This window comes from Lycium barbarum, chromosome 5, assembly GCF_019175385.1.
Source record: "Lycium barbarum isolate Lr01 chromosome 5, ASM1917538v2, whole genome shotgun sequence".
NCBI classification, from domain to species: domain Eukaryota; kingdom Viridiplantae; phylum Streptophyta; class Magnoliopsida; order Solanales; family Solanaceae; genus Lycium; species Lycium barbarum.
This window is the reverse complement of record NC_083341.1, coordinates 5,220,677-5,233,428: the sequence shown is the minus strand read 5'-3', so window position 1 is coordinate 5,233,428 and position 12,752 is coordinate 5,220,677. Positions and strand designations below refer to the sequence as shown.

Sequence of the window (12,752 nt, the reverse complement as noted above, 5' to 3'; positions counted from 1 at the left end):
GGCTCTCCACGTGGCCAGATCTCATTAAATAAGTGCACTACTTTCCACTATATTCATAACTACCGACACCAACATTTCCTTCCCCCAATTTGCATTAAATTCTCAAAACCCCTCTCTCTCTCTCTCACGCACACACACAAATGGCACTCAAATTCAACTCTATCCTCTCCGGAACTCTCACTGCCATGTTAATTGCCTCATTCTTCCTCCATGCCTCCGCCGCACTCGGCAGCAAAGAACGCGGTTTACTCGATGGTTGGAGCCCTATAACCGATTGACGCAAATGATCGTGGATTTTTGAAAAATAATTTACATATTTCGTAACTACATAAAATATCATAATAAGTGACAATAATTTACAATTTAAATTATTTAAAAGGCACAACAATAAAAAGAAATTGTGTTTTCTTCTCGAAAAGCGAAAGTGTTATACTCCCTCCGTCTTAATTTATAGTACACTCTTTTTTTTTTATTCAGTACAAAAAAAAATGTCACATTTTATATTTAGAGTAACAATTTAACTTCAAATTTATTATTTTACCTTTATTGAAATGATTTATAACCAGACAAATATTTATAACTCATTTTAAATTAGAAATTTCAAAAGTCTTTTTTATAGCCTGTTTGGCCAAGCTTATTTTCCCCCCAAAAGTATTTATTTTTCAATAAGTACTTATTTGAAAAAAAATGAAGTGTTTGGTCAAGCTTTTGGAAGAAAATAAGTGTTTCTGGGAAGTAGCAGAAGCAATTTTTTAGAAGCTAAAAAAACCATTTTTGCCCAAAAACACTTCTTTTAAAAGTGCTTTTGAGAAACATACAAATAGAAATACTTTTTAAAAGCTTGATCAAACACTAATTGCTATTCAAAAATACTTTTATAATTAATTAGTTAAATACAAACTGATTTTTACCAAAAATACTTTTTTAGAAAAGTACTTTAAAAAAAAAAAAACTAATTTTAAAAGTTTGGCCAAACATCAACGCCCACACATAAAATGCCAAGGAGAGAATATATAAATTGAAACAGAGATACTAGAAACTTGTGTGACGGAGCAAATAGGAAGCAAGTCACGTGACCACCACGTTCAAAGATCTCATTAAATAAGTGCACCACGACACTATCTTCTCTAACTTCTCACACCAATATTATTTTTCTTCCCCAAAATTTGCATTGGATTCTCAAAACCCCTCAAAAAAATGGCCCTCAAATTCAACTGTATCCTCGCCGGAGTGGTGATCGCTTCTTTATTCCTCCACATCTCCGCCGCGTTAGGCGGCGGAAAAGGCGGTTTACCAGGCGGTTGGAGTCCTATAACCGATACAAATGACCGTCTAGTAGTGGAGATAGGAAAATTTGCAGTGGATGAGCACAACAAAGAGGCAGAATCAAAGCTCCTGTTTAAAAGAGTGGTGAAAGGAGAAACACAAGTCGTTGCAGGCACAAATTACCGTTTAGTCATCGCCGCTAAAGACGGCAGTCATAGCGGTAAGTACTTGGCGACAGTTTGGGATAAGCCATGGGAAAATTATCGGAATCTTACTTCCTTCAAAAAATTATAAACCAGCTTTGTTAATTAGTAGAATTTTTATGTTTGTGTTGTGTTCCTATTACTGTCTTTTTTGTTGTTCTGTTTATGTATTTTCTTTCTTCCCCAATATTTGTAATAAAAAAGCTGGAATTAACGTCAGACATGTTTTGTAGCTAACTAATGAAATTCGGGCTACTCATATTTAGAGTCCGTTTGGATTGACTTATAAGTTGTTTTTAGCTTTTTTGAGCGTTTGGCTGGTGAGCTTAAAGTCATTTTGTGCTTAAAATAAGCTCAAAAAATTAATTGGGCCTATTTGACTTAGTTTATCTAAAACAGCTTATAAGTCAAAAAAATAAGTTGGCTTACCTCAATTTATTTTTTTTGATTTATAAACTGTTTTTTTGAAGCCCATGCAAACAAGCTCTTAGGGGTCGTTTGGTAGAACGTTTAAGCTGAAATATTCCAGCACTAATTTTTATACCATGTTTGGTAGAAGGTATAAATTTATTCTGGGATAAATTTATACCTTATACCAAATATGGTACAAAAATTAGTGCTGGGATATCCAGCTTATACCTTCTTATCCCACTTATACTGGGATTATTTTATACCATTTTTTAGATGGTATAAAATAATCTCAATAGATGAGATAAATTAGTCCTACGATTATAATTTTGAGATAATTTTGACTATCTACCAAACGACCCCTTAGTGATAAATTAATAGAACGGCATTTCGGTGCTTAAACTCTTGTTATGTGTGGGACCACAAAAGGACGGATCACAAGGAATGCATTTTTGTAAGAGACTATTTTCAAGGCTCAAACTCGTGATTTTCTAGTCAAATGATAGCAATTTTATCATCGACAAAATTAATAACAGATTATTAAGAATTTTTGTTAGCTACGAGCGATATAAGGCGGTTTTAAATGAGGGATAAAAGGAGAAACACAAGTCGTTGCCGGCACAAATTACCGCCTAGTCATCGCCGCCAAAGATGGCAGTGATAGCAGCAATATGTACTTGGCTGTAGTTTGGGATAAGTCATGGGAGAATTAAGAGCCTCACTTCCTTTAATAAATTATAAAATGTTTTTCGATTATTTTTATAGCAGAAATGTGTTGTTATTGTTATGGTTCTATTTCTGTTGATTAGTGATTTTCTTCTTTGTCCTCTATACACAGTGTTAATTTATCTGTTTTTGGTTTTATGTTAACTACTGTATTTCTATGGGATGGTTTTGGTCATTTTTTGGCTTACACCTTAATACTTTTCATGTTTGAAGTTATTATTTCTTATAAGTCGCTTTCTCTTATCTTTACAAAAATCATGTCCATTAAAAAATCAATAAAAGTAATCTATCTATATATAATATAAAATTAGATATAGACAAAGTGATGTGATAGCTCTCTGTGGCCACCATTTCTATTTTTTTTTAATTTTTTTTTGTCATTTTATCTTAACAAAATCTACTAATTATATAAAGTAAATGATCAAGTAAATATTGTGTTGCCAGAGTCAGCCCACGTAAACTTTGCAATAAAGCTAAATTAACTCTCATTTAACCCACGTAGAAGCAATAGGTTAGTCATACATTGAATCTGTTTTCAATAGTCTAAAACCGTTTTTGTTTCAATATTAATTATATCTAATTATACTTGTAATTGTTTTCCACCAGTTCCTCCGTGATTAGTTATCAATTTATGTGGAAACATGGATTGGGGTAAGAAACCGTAAAACGCAAGAGTTCCTTAGCACATTTATAGCCCTCTTAATTCTCACCAACCAATTACTCTACATATGTTTGGCAAACGACCCCCTCAACTATACCCTAAAAATTGATATCACACTTAAACCTTATTAGTAACATATTACACACCTAATATATGAAAAAGTGGAACTAATAACACCTTCTGAGCTGATATGGCATAAAATGTAAAAATAATTAAAAAATAGGCGCATTTTGATTAAAATTAATTCATTTTTTCTTTTTTTTAATTGCAAAATTAATATTTTTGTAATCCCACCCCCATTCTTCTTTCATTTTTGTAATCTCACTTCCACCCCCACTTCTTCTTCATTTTTCCGCCATTGATGGAGCTCCATCCGCCACAAATCATTTCACCACCACATCTCACAGGAAAACACCATAGCCACCACCACCACCGCCATCAATCCATCAATTTCACCCATTTCTCTTCCTTTCTTGAAAAAGTTTTCAAAATACTACAAGAAAAGATTCAGATTTTAGAGCCATTAAAACTGGGAATTTTTTAGCCATGAAACCTAGGTTACTACTAAATCTCTGCAAACTCCGTTGGATTGTGATATTTTTTTTAACAATTAAATTAGAAAGTAAAAATTAATTGCCCGATTAAACAATGTGATGAGAAAAATGGAGGAAAAGGGCAGGAGGCGTGAAGATAGAGGAGGAGGAGGAGAAGGGGCAGGGGAAAGGCAGTAGTGGGGGTGGGGATGAGATTAAAAAAATATGAATTTGGAGGATGGGAATGAAGAAGAAATGGGGTGGTAGTGAAATGTGAATATGAGTTGGTGGATGCCAATCTTGCTAACTCGAATTGGTGGTGGTGAAAGCGGGCTGGTACTACTACTGCTGATGTAATAGCAGCAGTAGTAAAATTACTAAATACTCCCTCTGTTCAAATTCATTTGTCCATAATTATTGGAGGATTGGTTGTGGTGAAACTGATGGCGGATTGGTGGTGATGAAATTGATGGCGATGGTGGTAGCACATTGGTGGTTCCAGTGAGATGAGGTGGTGGTGATGAAAAAGATATAATTATTGGAGGATTTTAATGGTTAATTAGGGATCAATTACTGTAAATATAATTAATAAAAAAATCAAATGAATAAAGAAAAGGAAATAAATATAAAATTAAAATTTAGGAAATTTCCAAGGTGGCGCTGACGTGGTGCTAGTGTGGCGCTGATGTGGCAAGAGAGTGGGTTACACTTCCAATTGTGTAACTGTCATCAGTTTGCAGGGGTAAATAAATTCACTTTTAAAATGTTTAGGTGTGTAATGGGTCACTAGTAAAGTTTAAATGTGATATCGACTTTTGGGGTATAGATTAGGGGTCAATCTATGTCTTTTGCCTATATGTTTCCCTATAAATTTACACACACATAACGTGAATTCATAACAAAACTCAAAAGATATGTATCTGCCCATGAGCTCAAAAAATTTAGGAGGCAGCTGAGAGTCACCGAAAGGTGGAGACAACCAATTAGAGGACACACGCCAGCATCTTTAAGGGGGTGTCCTGCAGTTAACGTTGTCTTTTTTGTTACTAAAAATTCCTAAAAGCATGTAAATGAAGTAGAGAAAAATCTCAAAAATAAGCTTACTGGCACAGGTAATGGCAAGAGAGAAATGCACGGCAAGGAAGAATGCTTAATAGATGGACTAAACAATTAGAAAAGGGGGTGGAACAATGGCTATGCTCTTTGATAGTGCATCTAACTTAAAAAAAAAAAAAAAAAAAAAAAAAAAAGAGAATACAAAAAGTACAACCGGCAATGCATCTTTTTCAGTCTTCTTCTCTTTACCTTTCAGCACTCGTTATTTAAAATTTGGGAAAAGGGCCTGATTTACCCCCTCTATTTTCGGAAATAGTTCATATTTATCCCCGTGATACTATCAGCCCACTTAAGCCCCCTACCGTTACAATAATTACAATATTTGCCCCTGTTTTTAATGCCTGTCCATCATGGCCAATGGCTTGGGTCAGGCTTGTCCACTGTGTCCCATTGAAATGCTATATAAAAGGCCACGTCAGCAATTCCTAAAATTAAAAGACCAAACGATGTCTTCTTCTTCACCATCAAAAATAAAAATTTGTTCTCATAAATAACCCATTGTTTGAGTTCATCAGGTGTTGTAAGATGAAATAGTTGGTTATAAAGATATAAGCATACACTCTGTGATCTTAGTTACAAAGATATAGGCATGCTACTTCAATGGTTCAACTTTAATGGTGGAGTGTCACGTGTGTTAATTGATAATTGAATCAATGGAACTATTAATCTGGGGAACTATGCTAAACAAGAGATTTAAGTGGTATTACTAGAATTCTCTGTGTTAAGTTGCACAAGAATAATCCGCTGGTATATTACTGTTGGCCCATGTGCCTCCTTATTAATTGGTTTTCTAAATTTGGAATTGGAAGGGTATAATTCAAAAGCCAACTTCAGCATCTTTATTTTATACTCATTCATTCATTTTCTGCCACCCATTTTCTTCTTGTTGTTATACTTCACAAAAACCATGAGTTGATGTATATGTTTCTCTTCTTGAAAACTCAGAAAAATCATAGCTTTTGATGGTGAAGAAGAAGGTATTGTTTGGTCTTTTAATTTTAGGAATTGGTGATGTGGCATCTTATGTGGCATTTTAATGGGACACGGTGGACAAGCTTGGCCCAAGCCATTGGCCACGGTGGACAAGCGTTAAAAATAGGAGCGAATATTGCAACTATTGTAACGGTAGGGGCTTAAGTGGGCTGACAGTATAACGAGGGGTAAATATAAACTATTTTTCAAAGTAGAGGGGTAAATCAGGCCCTTTTCCCTTAAAATTTTGTATGATTTGATGGGTTGTATTTATTTGCTTTAATTTCTTTTAGTTTTCATTGCTTTTGCACATTTTTGTTGGTTAGTTTTGATAAATCTTCAGATGCTACTTAAAGGTTTTTAAAAGTGTGTAGCAAACAACATATTACCTCTCAATTGTTCTTCTTATATTTATTTTTTCTTTTGATTTCAAAGACTTTAATTTGAATCGTTTACTTGAATAAATACTTTGATACACAATATCAGTTTTGTGGTTTCCGATAGAATTTGTTTATCTTTATATCTTTTTGTATTTTTGTTTTTCTTCTTTTAAATTTATATTATGTCTAAAAGCCTCTCGAAATATTGCTCCAACTTTTTTTTCCCGGCAAGGTAACAAACATGGGTTTTCAAATTAAATTGCAAATGACTTGTAGAAATCAATTTATTATTATCTATTTTTCTATTGCTTTTTAAGAATATGAAAGCTTTTGTAAGTTTTATTTTTCAAGAGTGCATGTGCGCGCGCGCGCATGTATGTAGTGAGATTTGAATAGAACCTCTGTTAAAGGGCCTTACAATTAGTTTCCTACTAAAAGGAAATTTAGCTAAGCATACATTAAGATTTTCTAACATTTAGGTGTTCAGTTTTATAAATTTCACTAAAATTTGTATTGACGTTGATAAAAAATTCAAGCAAGATATTTATTCCTCTAAAATAAGAGTTAATTTAAGGTGAGATATTCCAAGGAAACCATAAAGGAAAGATGCTAAAACAAAATTTTATTCACGAAAATGTTCTACAAGAATAGAAGATGAGAGGATTTGTAATACCCCGTACCTTTAACGTAAGCTTTGACCATGATCCAAGACTTAGAAAATCAGATGAAGAATGTGGGAATTGAAATTTCCCTGTTCCGTTGTAGGATGGGAGTTTACGCCCATGAACAGTGACCGTATTTCAGTTTACGGTCCGTATTTCAAGTCGTAAACTAAAACCAAGGATTTCTGAGCATTCTGGAATTTGGCATTTGGATGTCAAATGGTTAAATACGGACCGTATTTCAAAATACGGCCCGTATTTCAAAACGTATTTGGAATTTGGGAAAACTTCCTTTATGAAAGTTGTAGAGATTTGAAATACCTTTCCAACGGTATATTATGGGGGTCAAACGGACATCTGTGCAAAGAGTTATGGCCATTTTACTGAAGAGAGGCAGTGTTATCTGTATTTCAAAATACGGCCCGTATTTTGAAATACGGCCAGTATTTAACTGGGCCGAAAAATTAATTTTTCCAGAACAGTATATATTCGTCCATATCAGTTCAAATCATTATTTTTCATTCCTTCAAGCCCTAGAACGACTTTCTACCCTCTTCCATCATCAAGAACACCAAGGTAAGCCTACTCTAATTATTCCAACTCAATTCTAATACCCATCCTTGTAATCTAAACAAGAAATTATCATTCTAAAACTAGGGTTTTCAAGAAAACTCATCTCAAGGTTCAAGAATTCAAGATTTTGGAAATCTTCTTCAAAGCTCAAGTCTTTAATTCAAGTTTTGGAGCGACTAAGGTATGTAGAGTTACTATCTACGTGTGGGAACATCATTGTTCTTCCCCACGCCTCCTAATCCATAAATTATGATTTCTTTACGAAAACTAGGGTTTCTATTCTATACTATGCTCATGATAACCCTAGGTCCATGTCTATGACTATATTATGGTTGAATTGATATTATTCTATCATTGTGTTCTTGATTCTCATTATGATTATTAAGAATCTGTTCGTAATCTATGAAAAACCCATATATCTCATTCCATGGGTTCATGCATGCTAGTTTATGATATATTATGCTATTTTCAAGAAAATAATACATGTTTTACAAGTTCATGCAAGCAAGCTATAATTCATGATATCCATGTACAAGCAAGTTATATTCATGAAAACCATGGGCAGCAAGTGCCACTTATTTTACAAGTTATTTCGTGAAATCATGATTACAAGACAAGTACAAGTTAATTCACGAAAATCATGGGCTTCTTAGCCAACTATATTATGTTCATGTTTTTTAGAGTTGCTTTAATTACCGAGGAGGGCTTCAGATAGCCTGAAACTACGTAGCCACCGTAGGATGAGGATCGCTCCACCCATGTCCCGGACGATCTCTCATAATGACTGGATCCTTTCATATTTTATTAAATCTCATGTTTCCTGGCAAGGACTGAGTGTTCTGCTGGCGGGACGCAAGCACCAGACCATGGATCGGTTATAAGTTATTGCTCTCCTTACTTATGATATTTTTACCATGTTATATATATGTATGTACTCATGTTCATGTCCAGGTTTTCAGTTCCAGTTCTTATCATGTTATTTCATGTCCCATGTTATTTCATTCAGTTGCTTTACATACCAGTACATTCAAAGTACTGACGTCCCCTTTCTATTGCCCGGGGGCCTGCATTTCACGATGCAGGTACTGATATACAGGACGACACATCTGCTCAGTAGGACAGCATTCGTATCAGCTTATTGGTGAGCCCCATCTCATTCGGGGTTTAGTCAACTTTTGTTTTATGATTAGTTATGCACCTAAGGTATGCTGGGGGCCTTGTCCCAACGAGTATGTTTTCCATGTTCAGACTTATGTTAAAGGTTTCATAGACTAGACAAGTCAATTATGTTATGTCAAACATTCGGAGTCGTATAGCCATTTTGGCTCATTCATGTTATTTCTGCACTCATGTTTAAATAGGTATTTTTATTAAGTATTATTACTTACTACGTTTTGTAAAGGCTCATCATGCATTCACGTTATATTCCGCTCATGTTATGCCTCATGATGATTCAGCAAGCCATGTGGTTCGCTCGGTCACATGCAGTCAGGCACCGAGTGTCTTGTTACGCCCAGGCCATGGTTCGGAGCGTGACAGGATTAACTCAGTTAACTCTTCTTTCTAATTGAGAGAATTGTGAGTTTTCATTTTTTAGTTAGTTCTATAAGAATTTTTTATCATCCATATTGATTAAATTTATATTTTAAGAAAAGGTTAGTGTATGAACTGCGCAATGCAATCAAATTTCTGCACACTACAACATAATGCATGTATAGCTATGAATTTTTAGCTATGAATTCAAAAATTGTGGCTAATAGCTAGTAATAGCTACAAAAAATTTAAATTTCATGGCTATCTACAAATTCGTAAAATTTCTTAGCCACGAAAATTAAATTGACAAAGCTAATTCCTCTTTTTTGTTATAATTGCTAACAATCGTGGCAATAATTACCTAAATTGCTACAATAAAGTTTTGTAGCTCATCATAAGTTTTTGCCACACGATAGAAGCTAGCGTAGCAATAGTAACCTTTTAGCCACAATAAATTATTTGAAACTAAATGTCGTAGCTAAATAAATATTTTTGCTTCAAATTATAAACAAGTGTGGCAATAGTTAAATGATATAGCTACAAAGTTTTTGGTATAATAAAATTTCGTAGCTAATCATTAGTTTTTGCCACAAATTGAAATTTGTTATAGCAACAGTAACTTTTTAGCCACAGAAAGTTATTTTAAACAAAATATTGTAGCTAAATAAATATTGTTTGCTTCGAGTACTAACATCTGTGGCAATAGTCTGCTAATAGCTACAATAGTTTGTCATGAAGAAATTAAATAGCCACAGGGTCATTGTTGTGCTAAAATTTTCGTAGCTAATCATTATTTTTTTACCATGAGTTAAAGTTTATTATAGCAGTAATAATCTTTTAGCCACACTAAAATATTCAAACAAAATCTAGTGGCTAAATGAATATTTTTTCTTCAAGTTATATTTGAGATAAAAGTGAAAATAGGTTTGCTTAATAATTACAATTATTAGTCATGACAAAATGAATAACCATAAATTTAGAGTGTTAGCGACAATAAACTTTCATAGTTAACCATAGGTTTTATATACACATGAGGCTATCATTGAAATACTAGTATTTTAACCAAAATTTTGTAGCTACAAACGATAAATATTTTTGCATCGGTTACGAAAATCATGATAAGAATTGGTCTAAAAATATTACTTTTATTTTATTTTATTATTTTCATATAAGAGCTTAGAGTAATTTCTTATATTAATCACTTATTGTGAAAAAAAAGTATTCATATTGAAGACTTTAATAGTTGCAGAGATGTTATGTTAAGTATTTATAGCAATTTCGCATATCTAATTTAATTTTTTATAAGTGCTCATATATTGAAGAACTTTGCGGTAGTTTTGGTATATCAAATTTTGATAAATATAATAATAATTTTATCGATAATAACCGTTCATAGCTACAAAGCCACAAAACAATGATAAATTTATGATTGCGCCACTAACTTAAACAACTATGTGGATGTATTTGTCTACATTAATCGATAATTATATTGATTTTAAATTAGTATAAAAGTTATCCATGCTATGATCTAATGTTGTTTTAATAATTTTCATCAATTTAACTAAACAACATAAAATAAGAATTCAATAAAATTAAAATAAGGGAGTATATAACAAAATCAACAATACAGAGGATGAAAAAAGCTATAAAGGAATTCATATGTTTGAATAATACGGTTGATATCTAAGTAATAGTAAAACTAACAATATTATAAGTCTTATTAATTAAGTATTAGTTGTAAGCTCCACTTTGGAAAAAAATAAATTATATCTAATTCGTAACAATAATCTGTTACCAGTTACACTATGATGATCATCGATCTTATTAATTATCATAAATTAAATCTGAATATCTGACTATAAAACAGACTTAAACAACTATGTGCATGTATTTATCTACGTAGATTGGTAATTATATTCATTTTAAATTAGTATAAAAGTTATTCATGATTGATCTAATGCTATCTTAAAAATTATCAGAAATTTAACAAAACACTATAAATTAAGAATTTAATAAAATTAAAATAGGAAAATATATAACAAAATCAACAACTTCATAGAGGATGAAAAAAGCTATAAAGGAATTCAAAATTTAGAATAATATTTATGTCATGCGTATAATCGACTTTTTCTATTTACTTAGAGTAAAGTCTATAATATTTATCATTATTTCCACTAGGTAATTTTCTTTGTTATATACGTTAGTTTTATTATAGAATTTGTATATAAAGAAGTAATTAAAGAAAGATAAAAAAATATACATATAATAATATGTGAAGAAAACATAAATTAATAATTTAATATGGTTGATATCTAAGTCCATAGGAAAACTAATTATAATATAATTCTTATTAAATAAGTATTAGATGAAAGTTCCAATTAATTTTACAAAGATAATAAAATTATATCTAATTAATAACAACTAGAGTCGTTTACCAATTACATTGTGATGGTCATGTATTATCTTATTAATTTCATAAATAAAATTATATACTGAATCTAACAAAGTTATAACACTTTTTTGATATTATTATGATTTACTTTTAAAAAAGTAAATAATTTAATATGATTAATCTATGAGCGTTTAAGAAAACTAACTAGTATATCGTAATTTATATGAAATAGTTGTTTTAAATTTCAAATACAATTTACATAAACTTGTAAAATATTTAATTAAATTTGAATATCGGACTAAAAAATAATTTTAAAAGAATACATATTTTGGAATAATATTTATTCCAAATAAAAAGTTGAATTTTTTCATGTATTTAAAGTAAATCAAATATCAATTATTATTACTTTGCATTAGGTAATTTTCTATGTTATATACTGCCGTTACTTTATAGTAGTAGCAGCAACGCAAATTAAAGGCCAATTGGCCGAATAGAAAACTCAAACCTAAATCCCTTCATAGCCGCATGCATACCCTTTCCCACTTTTCCATACCCTTCTTCAACAATTGGCTTCTCTTTTCACTTGATAAAAGCATATCAATCGAAGCCCTAGATCTCCAATGGCCGCTAGTTCGTGAGAATTTATGGGTTTAAGTCCCGAAAAGTGAACAATGAAAAGGATAAAAATGGAGCAAGAGAGAATCCATGGCTTTTATATTCAAAGTATGCTCATATTTTTATATTTTAAGATTTTTGGATCTCAATTTACACCTATTTGACTTGATTTTTGAGTTCTGACTTATTCCAACAATTTTGTTAATATTGTGCCTTATTTTTATTAGTAGTGAGTGAGATTTTGAAGATTTTAAAGATCGACATTTTTTGGCTTACACCTTAATACCTTTCATGTTTGAAGTTATTATTTCTTATAAGTCGCCTTCTCTTATCTTTACAAAAATCATGTCCATTAAGAAATCAATAAAAGTAATCTATCTATATATAATATAAAATTAGGCATAGACAAAGTGATGTGATAGCTCTTTGTGGCCATCATTCCTATATTTTTTTTTATTTTTTTTTTGTCATTTTATCTTAACAAAATCTACTAATTATATAAAGTAAATGATCAAGTAAATATTGTGTTGCCAGAGTCAGCCCACGTAAACTTTGCAATAAAGCTAAATTAACTCTCATTTTACCCACGTAGAAGCAACAGGTTAGTCATACATTGAATCTTTTTTCAATAGTCTAAAACCGTTTTTGTTTCAATATTAATTATATCTAATTATACTTGTAATTGTTTTCCACCACTTCCTCCGTGATTAGT

At 31.8% G+C, this 12,752-nt stretch overlaps 1 protein-coding gene and 1 long non-coding RNA gene across 2 annotated transcripts; both read left to right on the top strand.

Annotated features, from left to right (window-relative positions):
- The first annotated feature begins 1,079 nt into the window (after window positions 1-1,079).
- LOC132640235 (cysteine proteinase inhibitor 1-like) lies at window positions 1,080-1,751 on the top strand. The gene has a single exon (XM_060356746.1). It carries the CDS (start codon window positions 1,198-1,200, stop codon window positions 1,558-1,560), a length of 363 nt encoding a protein of 120 aa, XP_060212729.1. The 5' UTR covers window positions 1,080-1,197; the 3' UTR covers window positions 1,561-1,751.
- Window positions 1,752-5,399: 3,648 nt separating this feature from the next.
- On the top strand, window positions 5,400-8,881 carry LOC132640234 (uncharacterized). Its single transcript, XR_009582182.1, has 3 exons — window positions 5,400-6,038; window positions 7,585-7,681; window positions 8,583-8,881. It is a non-coding gene; the product is annotated as an uncharacterized LOC132640234 (long non-coding RNA).
- Window positions 8,882-12,752: the final 3,871 nt, after the last annotated feature.